The sequence below is a fragment of the Papaver somniferum genome, chromosome 10 (genome assembly GCF_003573695.1).
Source record: "Papaver somniferum cultivar HN1 chromosome 10, ASM357369v1, whole genome shotgun sequence".
NCBI lineage: Eukaryota > Viridiplantae > Streptophyta > Magnoliopsida > Ranunculales > Papaveraceae > Papaver > Papaver somniferum.
Window position 1 is genome coordinate 57,318,389 of NC_039367.1, and position 14,177 is coordinate 57,332,565.

General features: G+C 35.7%; 1 protein-coding gene across 1 annotated transcript; it reads left to right on the plus strand.

Moving 5' to 3' along the window:
* The first annotated feature begins 7,410 nt into the window (after positions 1–7,410).
* Positions 7,411–10,269, plus strand: LOC113317726 (cysteine-rich receptor-like protein kinase 6). The gene is made up of 7 exons (XM_026565866.1): positions 7,411–8,361; positions 8,737–8,883; positions 9,076–9,197; positions 9,279–9,489; positions 9,612–9,849; positions 9,948–10,098; positions 10,212–10,269. Exons 1-6 carry the CDS (start codon positions 7,524–7,526, stop codon positions 10,072–10,074), a joined length of 1,683 nt encoding a protein of 560 aa, XP_026421651.1. The 5' UTR covers positions 7,411–7,523; the 3' UTR covers positions 10,075–10,098; positions 10,212–10,269.
* The last annotated feature ends 3,908 nt before the right edge of the window (positions 10,270–14,177 follow it).

A 14,177-nucleotide genomic window follows, 5' to 3' on the forward strand; every position in this document is an offset into this window, starting at 1 on the left:
GCAAGGGATTTTTCAACAGAAGGCACCGCAGAGGATTCAGAGGAGTGATACATAGTGGCAGTTTTGTAAATGTTAAGAGCAATTCCCAACTAGCCCCGTTGTATTAATTTTGTAGTTAAGACGCAAGCAAACTCTATAGTCATCTCGAACTTTGAGGAATGAAGTAAGAAAAATCGACGCAAATAGAAATGAGGTATGAGGATACCAGGCATCATTAGTAAGATTAGTTGTCCACCGCTCATCTCATGGAATCATCCTCAAGCAGCAATATAAACCGAAAAAGTGATATTGTTTTCCAAGCTTAAATTGGGTTAGGATTAATACATCTGGCATGATATGCTTTTCAATATAACGAATGTTATATGTACAAATACTAACCAAGTTCATCTAGGAGATGCATTCCCCCCTCTGTAGGATGAAGAGTTAAGCATGAATGAATGCAAAAGTCTAATCGTGAGTCCGCAAAAAGGGACAGCCAAAGAAAAATAAATTTTAAGTAATCAATGTAACTCATAATAGACGATGATGAGCTAGAAATAAGCTTTAAGGTATAGGTATACTTGTGTAAATCAAATGCGAAGTAGTAACATATTTTGATATTGTTGTGACTCATTTGAATCTATAACAAGGACCAAAGTAATTTAGGATATGTGAAAGCACAAATATTAAAACATACCTCATCTTACTTTAGTGAATTGTCAGCTACGATTCAAGTCCTTCATCATCTTATTTAACTTCATGATAGAAACCCGAGTAACCACATCAATTGGAAATTGCCTGCTAACTTGGATTGCATGTGAAAGTAATAAAAGAGTGTCGATCGTAAAATTTTCCTCTCGAGTTGACCTAGGATCTTGTTTCTCCTGGTGCGAATAATCCAATTTAAAGAGTTAGACTTCAACCATTTAGTCTAAAAGCATAAGAAGATGTGCCAACGTTAATGCAAACATGGAATTAAAGTGGGGTGTATCTTTAATAGTGACATGCTAAAATTCCTTTTGTTGTTTTGCACGACATAAACCAAATTCAACATTATATTTACTGTGATTAACTTTTTCTCCTTACAACATCATCGCTCCGTAATTGGAACAAATAACAGTTCTTGGAGCAAAATCATATTTTAATAAATTCATTCTGATCAGTCTGATCACTGATCATTGAAACCCATAACTATTGTATATGTTAGGAATATGATGAAAAGGGCTACAAAAGAAAGTATTGTATGGAAAACATAACGATAAGGAAGAAATTAAACTAACTTATAATACGTCGAAAAAACACCTTGGTAGTAACCTTAGTTTTGGTCGTGTGAATCTTACTTTCACCGAATTAGACCATGTTCTCATACCTCATTCAAAAGCAACCAAACAATCCATATTTTCATCATCTACTGATGCTCATAGTTTCATATTGTACCAACTATATAACACACCCTTGAAGTTGTCCTTTATGGGATATTACAATTCATTCCTTGGTACAGAAGACTTTGGTAATTAAGGATACTGCTATATTTTAACTAAACGATATAAAACTGAGAATTACTCGGAAAGATTCTTAAGCTTACAGCTTGATTTTAATTGCCAAAATAATTTTTGAAATGTAGTGCTGATAATTTTTTAAAAAGTTTGCTTTAAATATTTGAAATGCTGCATGCAATTCCGTTGCAATTTCTTTATAAGAAATCATTGGTTAACATTCCTATTAATGTCTGAAACACTACAGAAACATTAGTTGCATATGAAATATTTTTCAGAAATTCGACCAAAACGATTCTTTACTTGTAAAATGAGTACTATGAGCCTCGGTTCAAGTAAAGATCAAAATTTCTTAGATTTCCCAACTGTTTATGCCAATTGCATGTCAATTTATTTAGAGTAAGAGTTAATTATATCGTACCCAATATCACACATTAATACTAAAAAAAAAAAACACTACTACTGAATTGTATGGGTGAAAAATAAAAATATCATGGGAATGAATAATTTTCCTACCACCAAATTATAATAAAACATAGACGAAAGTAATAGATGAGGTATATCTGGTTTAATCTTGTGTGAGTGTATTATTTTCAAAAGATGCAATCTTCTCCTGTGATTCAGTACTCATGGTCTCCTACTACCGCAATCCCGTAACCATTAGCGCCGAATTGATTACACATTTGAATGTACTTGCAAAACAAACATCAAAAATTAAATGAGACAACGAAAACGTAAATCGCAAAATATACAGAAGAAAAAAAACTCAGCAAAACTCTAAACGCGTGAAGAAACCTGCAAACGCGGATTCTTTATATACATACACAAAACCCACAAATTCCATAAATTAGGAAACAATATTATATTCAATAATCAATAATATCTTTATAATCCCTCCGTGATTAGGAATATATTTTTGCATAACCAATTTTTTTTTTTAAATTTTAATTGTTGCAATATTTTTGTCCAAAGATATCAGGAAATTAACGATATTAAAGGAAACCCATGGTACGTAGATTTCCTATTTTATGGTTATTTCGAAAATTCAGGGTTATCTAAGTATCCTCTTAACATACTTCACATTTAAGCAAGCCACCAAATATCCTGAAAATTTAGGTTTTTTACATTTTCCAAGTAATACCAAGACTTTTTTCTTATATATAAACATACATACAAAGATTTTTTTCCTTATATATAAACATAAGGAAAAATCAACCGTTCGATAATTTAGGCAAAAATATCACACGATTTTAATTTTGAAGATTTTTTTAGATTCTAAACGCCACCATAATTCGATAATTTAGGCTGTTTTTATCAATTAACAATATAATTAAGATCTTCCAGGTAATTAAAGTTGATCGACTGATATAGTATTTTTGGTATATATTTGGATAAAAATAAAATCAATCGTTCAACACATATAAAATTTCAAAGGCAATGATTTTAAAAGATTGACTAATAAGATCTTCCATTGGCTTTGTTTATATTAGTAAATTAATTGTATTAATGAAACCCGTAAGATTGTGTTCAGGTAAATAATTAGATTTTTTCAGATATTCTAAACATAAATATTAATTTAAAACATCAACTAATATAGTAATTTTTAGAACTCTCGAAAACGAAGATTTGAAGTGGTCCATAATTTACCGAGTACTCGGTATGTTGTTAGTAAATTTTTTTTTAGATGTTTATCATTAATATTATAAATTAATATAGTCATTTCTAGATTTTTTTTCCTAATAAAAGATTCAACAAATACAAATCTTATAATTTTATTCCATAAATATGTTGCATTAATTTTTTTTTATTTTAATCATAAATGCCAAAATTAATATAGTAGTTTTCTTTACCATTTCCAGAATTTTTTTTCCTTACAAAAGATTTTACAAATTTAAAACTTATTATTTTATTCCATAAATATGTTGAGTTGATTTTTTTATTTCAGTCATAAATGTAAGAAAATAAATTTAGTATTTTTTATTATTTTCTGGGTTTTTTTTATAATGACTACATTAAATTATAAAAGATTAATATAGTAATTTTTTTGTCATTTCTACATTCTTTTTCTTTTTTTTCCTTACAAAATATTTTAAAAATATAAATGTCATTAATTTTTCCATAAATACGTTGAATTGATTTTTTTTATATTTTATTCGTAAATGTAAGAATTAATATAGTTTTTTTTTTCTGGATTTTCTATAATAACTATATGAAATTATAAAAGATTCAAAAAATATAAATTATCTTATTTTATTCAATAAATATGTTGAATTGATTTTTCTTATTTTAATCATAAATGTCCGAAATTAATATAGTAGTTTTCTTTATTTTCTGGATTTTCACAATAAATACACGAAATTATTATAATAATCTTTCTAAATAACGAGGGTCGTCCGTCGCGTGTGTCTCAACAATCCACCCAATCTACACCGCTCATTGTCAGATCAACGCACCATATCTAACGAAATTTCATCTGACGAATACGAATGGTTTCTCAATTCGCCAATGAGAACGCGAGGTTGCGCTCACCAACCAATAGGAGAGAGGGAAGCTCCATCAATAAGGCAAACTAGGAACCTTACTGATGGTATTGAGTTTTTAGGGATGGTATTGAATTTTTAGGTTGTTAATGGCCCTTAATAGAATTCTACTTGACCATAAAGTAAGGCAAACTAGGAACCATTCAAGAAATTTCAACGGCGATGTGACTTGTCGTTAATAGAAATCTTTTTTTAACCATGAAGCAAGGAAAAGCTAGGAGCCGCCAGTGTCATTGTAATACAGGGATAAAATCACTGGGTGATGATACCAGTGGACTGAGTTCGAAACCCGCAGAAATGGATCGAGCCATCTGCTCCTTTATCCGAGAAAAGATATTTCAAGATGATATGTCGGAGCATCATTCAAAAGAACGGGCGGTACCACGGTATATTTTGGCCCAAAGGGATTTCTCCTGATTTAAGCTAACACCAAAAATTCTTTAGGGAAAAAAAAAAACAGAGCTAGGAGCCATTTAAGAAACTTCAACTGTGCCGACCGCCAACGGCCAACCCCTTGACCAAATTGAGTATCTTGAAAACACATCAAACTAGAAACTTAGACCGTGGCCTCTTTGTGGGCCACCATCCAAAGCCAAAAGGCCCGAAACGCTCAAGGGTTTGATTTTAAATCTTGGTGGACCCTGCGCCTCGAGAGAGCGTAGTGGAATTGTATGCAAAGAGCGTAGTGGAATTATGGACACCCAATTGACGCCAAATCAAACCACTAATAAGTCATCCATGACCGTTAAAACATTTCATAATTGAAATCCCCCTTTATCCTAATCTAAAAGATATTATAATCAAAAACCTTTTCCAAAACTTCAATCCTGTCCATTCCTTTATCCTTTTTCCATGTCTAGATTCATTTTCATTTCCCACCTAAATACAGTATCACCTAAAAATTAAAGGATGACAACATAAAAACCCATTATTGTCCCTTTCCCTTCCTTTTACTGACTCTGACTCCATCCAGGAAGGAGACGACAAACCAAAGACGGAGACCTCTTCAAAAGACGGAGACCTACAGGTCCTACACTCTCGTTACACCGTTATTTTTAACGTCGTGATTCTTTTCTTTTGCATAAAATTGAACGAATCAGAGTATTATTATTTGCATACTTTATCCCTACGCGTTATGATCATTCACGAATGTTATGAAACAATGAATAGGACATAGTGTAACTTCGACCAAATCAAAGAGTTTTTTTTTTTTTTTTTGACCTCAAAGAACAAAATTTATTTAAAAAATTCTTTATCACTAAAGCAGTCGTATAGAGACCCGAGCAAAGAGGTTAGGTGTTACGAACTTTCAATGAAGATTTCAATTTAAATTTCGAAGCATGCCTTTCAAGATACTTTTCAAATAATGTCCAAGTGTAAAGATGTGCCTCAAATTGAATCATGACTTTTCAGATTCACATTATATCAGAGTTAGTGAAGTGACTATCAACAACCGGGATATATACCCGAAAGTCGAAGTGTCAATTCATAACATGCATAACACACACAAAGATTAGATGATGATGTACACAAATTGTAACATTCCACAAAATCGACGTAGATGCATGCACTAAGCCTAAGAAACCGAAAATTCGAAGCAACTAAATTGTCTTCGGAATCTTCAAATTGTTGGAAATATTACTGCGGTTTCTTGGAATTAGCAATAAAAAATCTAAATCATAGAATTTTTTTAGCGGGTTTAGTTCATTGAGGTCAGAGTCAGAGACTCTTCCCTTAGGACAATTCAGTTTGTTGTCTGGGAAACCCAACACCCATCTTACGTTCTTCAGATCTAACTCTAAATAAGTACTTCAATTAAGAATACCAGGACGTAAATATTTATTTCTTGGTCGTGGATCACTTCAAACCACTTGTTCAGACTCTGATTATTGTGAATATTTTTTTTTGATCGTGAAAGAGACATTATTTTAGAGAAATAAGAATTTTTTACAACCGGACCCAAAAGAAAAATTACAAGTGGAGGTGCTACTCTCAAGTCACAACCGAGAGAGTAAGGACACAAAGAAAGAGCCCCCAAAAACACGAAGAGATATCCTCATCTAAGCCCAGCCAGTTAGAAACTATAAGAAACCTGTTTTGAGGCATACTGGATTTTTTTGAGGCATATTAAATAATGTCAAAATAGGGTCACTAAATAAAAAACAACATCTCCCCTTATCCATTCTTTTTGATAATGGCATAACTACCCTTGCATAATTAGTGTTAATGATTATGATTAGATTTGATTAGTTAGGAATTTTAAAGATTGATTAAAGTTAAATTATTAATGTTAAAGAGTAATCAAATTTATGTGAGTGAGCTGGAATTTTTAAGAGGAAGAAGAAGAAGTGAAAATAAATAAATTGGTTTTTAAGATTTTAGTGATTAGAAGTGACCAAAATGTGTGATTCGAATCAAAGGTAGACTTCTATACGAGGTTTAATGTCCTTTTTATAAGTTAAATTTGTCAGAAAATTGAATTTTTAAAACCCAGATCTACTGACTAGATGAAAAGTTCGGCTGATAACTTGTCAGCCGAACCTCTGTGTTTCGAAAATATACTTAGGTTCGGCTGACAAGTTGTCAGCCGAACTTGACTCTGTAACTCACGAACTTAGGTTCGGCAGATTCGAACAAAATCGTTGTTAGCCGAACCTAGGTGTATTTTCGAAAAACAAAGGTTCGGCTGACAAGTTATCAGCCGAACTTCACTCTGTAATTGACGAATTTAGGTTCGATTGATTCGAACAAAATCTAGCAAAGTCGCATTAGCCGAACATAGTATTTCTCTAAATCATATACTAGGTTCGGCTCAAAATTGATATTCCAAGATCAGCCGAACGGATCTTCTGAAAACCCTAATTTCATCTTTGAAATCATATTTTATCGATCAAACAAAATAAAATCAACCAAAAACAAGATGGGTTTGTTACAAATGCATTCTAAAATACATCTAAGAACAATTGAGATTTGGATTTCGCAATCCAACATCGCTCACTTCGATTCGTGTTTCCTTTGATTGATTGATTGCTTGATTGAATTGGAGTCCAAGATGTTTAAGTTTAAAGGTTATTTTGATTTTAGGTTTTTGAGGATAAGGGCACTCTAGTAATTAGATTGTTTAAGGATATATAGGTAATTGCACTACCTTTAGACACTCCTTATAAAACCATGCTAGATGGGATAATAAATAAGTATGCCTCGAAAAAATTCAGTATGCCTCAAAACAGGTTACAGAGATACGCACATTACAATTGAGATTTACCCATTAAGATAGAGGGCCCATTAGATACTTATGAAAACCCTAATTTAAAATGATCTTTTCCGGAACCAGCCCAAAGCATTTTCACCCCCACGATTCGAACCGCTGCAGTACCTCCGATTTAGACCACATCAATACTTCCTCCAAGTTTTGTGATACCAATTATTGTGAATATTCACTACAGATAAGTAACTCATTCTTCATTTTAATTATTTTCGTCTATCAATCAAACCTGCAAAAACAAAAATGTCTTCTTACATTTTCCGACTGATCGCTTCTGCAGTGATCATTCTCATGATACACATTAGTAGCGACAAAGTAACTGCACAACCCTCATTTGCAGCCCAGTACCAATGTCTAGGAGATAATTACACAAATCCCAGCCAATTTCAGGTGAATCTAGACAAAGTTCTCTCTTCTCTGTCTTCCGACATCACGGCAAGTGATCGAAAGTTTTTCAACAGCAGCACTGGCAATAACCTGGATAAAGTATATGGTATCTTACTCTGTAGAGGAGATATTACACAAAAAACCTGCAGGATTTGTGCGGAAACTGCAATTTCAGAGTTGACAGAACGTTGTCCAAACACGAAAGAGTACATTACATTTTACACTTACTGCATGCTAAGATACTCAGACAGAAATATATTTTCTGTTATGGAGGAAAAGCCAGAGATCACTTTGCAAAACCGAGAGAGTTACACCAACCAGAAGGTATTTAACGATATTGCAGCACAGTTAATGAAAGGTCTAGCAAGAATTGCTACTACAAATGAAAACCACAATGAGACTTTACTTTTTGCCACTGGAGAAATAGATTATTCTTCAGTAGATAAAATTTATGGCTTGGTTCAATGTACTACGGATATATCTACAAGCGACTGCAATGATTGCCTAATGAGTGCAATTGGTAATATCAGTGATTGTTGTTACGGGAGGAAAGGTGGGATAGTTCTTAAACCTAGTTGTAATATAAGGTATGAGCCGTATCCTTTCTCTGACTACAAACAAGAAACTAATCCAGGTCCCCTTCCTTCAAGTCCTCCTCCAAAACAAAATGTGACTGCAACAACAGGAGATACTGGTAAGTTTAACTGTTTTAAGTTATTTATTCTTCCATATGGTACTGTATGCGCTCTTTACTTTTTATATCTTTTTTTTTGATTCAATTTGGAAACTGTTAACAACTATAAGATGATCCATGAGATTTGTAATGAGAATCAATCCAAGGATATAGCAGTTTGCTAACACTAGAGTTAGTATGAAGCTTTAAACACTTTGTACATTTTCACTTTGGCACAAACTACTAATATAGTTCACCAAATGTATTGTTTACACATCTAACATAAGATTCTTTCTTCTATAATTCCAAGTTGTGCTTAAGGTTAACTGCTATCCTTTTTTATTTATCTCATTCTTGAATATATATTGCTGACAAGTAGTCCTCTCTATGTTGCAGAAAAAGACAATAAGTCCTCCAGCAATATAGTTCTTATTGTGGCCATTCCTTTAGCTATTGCTCTCGTACTCATCTCCACAGCATTAGTATACTTCTATTTGAAGAAGAAGAAGAAGAAGGCCTACAACTCGATTGATGAACCTGATGGTAAGTACTGATATTGGACTATACATTATAATCTTAGATGGGGATTACGACTAACTACTATGCTGAGGTGATGGCACTCTTAGGTGCAGGTGTATGGGCAATAACTAATAATATGCTTCATATTAGTTTCAGATCAGAGTCTTAAGCCGTTTTTTTTTAGCATTTAGAACTGATTATCTTCCTTGGTTACAGATATGGATGACATTACAAGGATAGAGTCATTGCGGTTTGACTTAGACACAATAAAAGCTGCTACTGGAAATTTCTCTAATGATAATAAGCTTGGGAAAGGAGGATTTGGTTATGTTTACAAGGTACAAAAAAAACTTTGAAAATATTGGCAAATACACATCTTACTTCAATATACACAGTCTCATCTACTAATATGTTTGCAGGGTACGTTATCAAATGGACAAGAAATAGCCGTAAAGCGGCTATCTATCAACTCTGAACAGGGTAAAAAAGAATTTAGGACTGAGGTTGGTTTATTGGTCAAGCTTCAACACAGGAATCTTGTTAGACTCCTTGGTTTCTGCTTGGAGGGAGAAGAAAAGCTGCTTATCTATGAGTTTGTGCCCAACGGAAGCCTCGACCAAATTATTTTTGGTTCGGAACCTCTTTCCATTCATTTTGAGTTCTATTTGTCTCTTTCAAATTTATCAACCATCCAGCTCTGGATTCTATCTAACTTGGGTATTTTGATTTTGTACATGTTGCAACTATGTAAGACCCCTCGAAAGCAGCAAATTTGAATTGGGAAACACGTTATAAAATAATTGGAGGGATCGCTAAAGGCCTACTCTATCTTCATGAAGATTCTCGGTTAAGAATTATTCATAGAGATCTCAAAGCTGCCAATGTGTTGTTAGATGAAGAGAACAACGCCAAAATTGCAGATTTTGGTATGGCAAAGCTGTTTGACTTGGACCTAACTCAAGGAAACAGCAGTAGCGCTGTGGGAACATTGTAAGTATAACGATAATTCTTATGCGCTTCATTTCGATATAGCTGAATAACGGAACTCGTTGAATGTATCTTACTAATCATTCAAATAACACATGTAGCGGATACATTGCACCAGAATATGTATTGCATGGGCAGTTCTCGACAAAATCAGATGTATATAGTTTTGGTATCTTACTACTCGAGATAATAACCGGCAGGAGGATCAATCAGTTCTACGAATCATGAAGCTCCGAGTACCTTCTAACCTATGTGAGTCTAATGTTAATGGTTAATTCCTTTATTGATCAGTTAACATGTAACAAAGGCTTTTAAGGTGATTCGACTAACTTCCACGAACTTTAAATCTTTGGCGTTCCTTCCAGGTATGGAGACATTGGGAAGAAGGAACAGCTTTAGAGTTGATGGACCGAACATTTGTTGGAAAAAATAGGGTTTCACAAAGGATGAATGACACAGAGAAGAAAGTGTTGCACTCCAAAACTTTCAAGGCTTGTATAAATTTCTTTTAGACAAATATTTCTACCCTCCCAATAATAATTGGCGATTACAACAGGTATGCGAAATATTGCCTTCAGGATACAATGAAAGCCCTGCAACGAAAACTGAATTCAAGGTTTGTACCCCTTGATTCAATCAAGAACACACAAAGAGATTTCTGATTTCTGATGATGTTTTTTGAAACAGAGAAAACAGATTGATTTTTCTTATATGTTAAACGAAACTGGGAGAAGCTATTTATAAAGGGTTTTGCACCTGTTGGGAATAGGTTTTTTTTTTATTCGCCAACAGGTTTCTATTCACGAACCGTCAGGTTCCTTCATCAACAGACATCAATGGTGTCTTTTGGTTAGCGGCGTTGAAAATATTCCAACAACATTAAGAGAGAAGTATTCAGAAAATGAAGTTAAGAAGTGCATACAGGTGGGGTTGTTATCCGTTCAAGATGTAATTGAGAGACCCACCATGGCGAAGGTTGCTCAAATGCTCGCGAATGATGCTACCATCCCCCAATCGTTACCACGACCTGCAGTTTTTAGTCATAGCCGCATACAATTAAACAGGTTTCCAGAGAGTGACACATCAACAAATGCAAGTAAATCAGAAAGTTCTTGGCAGTTTACTTATCAAAGCAGCATATCAAACCAATCTTCATGACATCTCAATTACTGATCCACTGAAATCCTGCTGCAGATTGATTTTCCAAATACTTTCTAGCGGGGTGCTATTACTGTTGCCCATTCTTAGATTCTTATGTAAACAAACACCTTTACAAGAAACAGTAATGAAATAAGTCCTTCAGGTAATTACTGTTTCTCTCTGCCGTATAATTAGGTTCAACCGCAAACTGAATACCATTACAGAAACGCCAACGGAGTTTAAAAGAAAAGTAATACAGTAGGAGCTGGAATCCTAGTAACCCAATTACCTTTCCTTTTCGTTCTGAGTAGGAGCTGGACTTGTGAACACATCAATATCGATGGCATCCACATGTTCACAAACAATAATCGCAGTGTGTATAAAATCATTATGGGGAATAAAGTAGATGTAAAATGGCATAAACACGATGAATCATCGACTCCGAGCCTTCGGGCTCGTCCTTGTCTAGTCATGAGAATGTAATTCAGCTATCCTTGTGAGCACGATGCATGGCATCACAGAGCATAATAACAAAAGTAGAAAGTAAAGTGCTGAAGTATAAAAGAGACAATGATTTACGTGGTTCAGCACTAAGGCCTACGTCCACGGGGTTGGGGTTTCACTATGTATTTGGAATTACAAGGGTAGTCAAAATGACTTTGTGTGAATCACGAAGATGGAGGGGAAATAGATCTCATACTTACTCTTCCTATTTCTCTCGCCTATTCTCTTACTCTCAGTTGGTCGACCCCTTCTCTCTCAGTAGAGAGGGGTATTTATAGGGATGATACATGGGGTCCACTATTAGAGACAATTGCAACCTTACTTGATCTTTGTGCTGATCCCGCTGGTATCTTCGTTCTCGACCGAAGGCTCCATCGGTCATGTATGGTTACGATGGGTCACCTCCTTTTCTTTTACAGATCTGCTGACACGTACCCTATGCCTATGGTATTTAATGCGGGTGATTGGGGCATTCCGCACGCGTCAGACAGATGTCTGATGCCCCTGTCACATCTTCGTCAGTGGAGCTAATCTTCGCCGTTGATCTTGGATCTTCCTCGAGATGGGATAAAGCAGATCTTTGGGTGTTTTTCAGTACTTCGCGGTGGCTCGTTCCTTCAGTGCTCCCTGATCCTGAGTCATTGGATCATCGTGATGACGAACAAATATAGGCGATAGAGGTCCCCTGGGTGTTGGGACGTGGCATCATATCTTGATGTCTCACTGTTGCATGTCTTCCACGTGTACTTCCTTTAACACGTGGCGGATGATGAATAATGTGTATACAATTTTCCCCTTTTATCTAAGCTTGATGTTGGTCAAAGTTTGGAGAAAAACCACATTCATATTCATCTCTCCTCATTAACCTCCCCTTGGCGCACATTCCCACTATTGGCATTAACTTCCCCTTGATTCGTGGGACGGTTTTATCTTGTTATAAATATGAGAGAAGTTGTAAATTCAATAAATTTTATTCTTCTTCATTCCTTGTCAGTTCATAACTCTTCATTCTCCCTGACTCTTCATTCTCTCTTCAAGTTCTTCTCTTTTGTTTTTTAGCTCTTAACTGCTGCTACTCCTGATTCTCTCTGTTACAACTTCGACCCATTCTGACAAGATTCCCTGAGTTAAGCTGCTGTCACTGTTCTTTAATAGTCTCGATTTTGTCCACCTCTGATTGTCCAAACCGCCTTTCATCCAGGTATGGTGTTCATCATCTTGTTCTAGATTTTAGTTGATGTTCATCTTTCTGCTTCTGTATCTAGGTTTTTGCGATGAAGAACAAAATATACGAAAGTATATATACTTGCCCATGTTCTTTATCGCAAAAACTTAAGACTTCTCTGCTGATCGTTGAAGCTTATTTTTGATAGTTATGACTGAATTAGGTTTTCTTGTTTCTGTTAGTCTATTTGTCTCTGTGCCCCTGTCGATATTTCGGATGAACTGTGAAAGTTTGCAAAATCTAGATTTTTGATTATTTGCTTTATCTGATCTTTGTGGTACTTTCTTGCCCCTCGTAGGTATGTCTGATCGTCATCGGGTCCCATACCAAACTCCGCCATCGAGCCCCTACAGATCTCCACATAGAAGTCCTGATATATCTCCGCAGAAGGGTGGTCCATCTAAGTATTCCCAACCAGATCCACGAGAACAAAAAGTTTCGTCATCTTCGGGTCCAAGGGTTTCTATTACGAAGAAAGAGGATCCACCGAAGGGGTCTCGGTATGCGGTTAATCGTCATGTGGCTCATCCCTCTTCCCAACGTGTTGAGCCAAGAAATGTGCAACACTCTTCTCCCCATCGTGCCGAACCGCTGATACTCAACCTCTTCGGTCCATGCCTCCTCAAACCACGATGCCTCCTTCGGGGTCTAAAGCATCGCAATCTACTGCTGTGGTGAAATAATCTTTTTCTAAAGATGTTGCGCCCATGGCGGACCCTCCCAGGAATCCACCGGTCAAAAGGAAAGGTCCGGATATACGTCCTCCTAAGACGAATAAACCATCGTTGAGTAAACCCTCTAGCCCTGATACTGCCCCGGTCATACGAAGCATTTAGGTGGGAAAGAAAAAGGTTACTTTCAAGCATGTTGATCTCGAAGTATTCAAGCCTAAACATGGCCTCGAGTTCTTTGATGTTAAGTTTGATGCACCCGGCGATGATCTTACCTATGATATGATCGTGAATTATAAGTACGATGACCTTAATTTGCTGACTACTGTGGGGGCTTTCGAAGCGGGTTTGATGATGCCCTTGTATAAGTCGGGGGATTCCTTTTATTATGATGTCCTGGCCAATCGTGAAGGTTCTACTCATAATACTCATTGTCACTCGGTGGTGCAGCTAAGTGGGAATTATCTTCGTACTTTGAAGGAGTGTTATCTTCGAAGCAAAGGTGAGACGATGATGACCTGCTATGCTCCTGAATTTGCTGAGAGAGATTTGTATACTCCTGCAAATTTTAACGCTTCTTTTGGAGATTACGTCAACGGTAGAAATCGCAAGCCATGGAGTGTAGGTCTTTGTACGATTCCTACTTCTCATGGTGAAGTTCGTCTTTTAAGTGAAGTGAGTGATTCGAAGCTTCCCTACGTTCCTGGTACCGAAGGGACTTCTCAACAGAAGCTTTTTCCCCACGGTGAAAAGCTTAAGCGTGACCCTGATTATGAATGGCATTCCACAGT

What these genes read in the sequence shown, in the direction of transcription:
- LOC113317726 (XM_026565866.1), top strand. Translation starts at nt 7,524, where the DNA reads ATGTCTTCTTACATTTTCCGACTGATCGCTTCTGCAGTGATCATTCTC. An exon ending in CTCGATTGATGAACCTGATG is followed by an intron (nt 8,884 to 9,075) that starts GTAAGTACTGAT and finishes CCTTGGTTACAG; the next exon opens with ATATGGATGACATTACAAGG. An exon ending in GATTTGGTTATGTTTACAAG is followed by an intron (nt 9,198 to 9,278) that starts GTACAAAAAAAA and finishes ATATGTTTGCAG; the next exon opens with GGTACGTTATCAAATGGACA.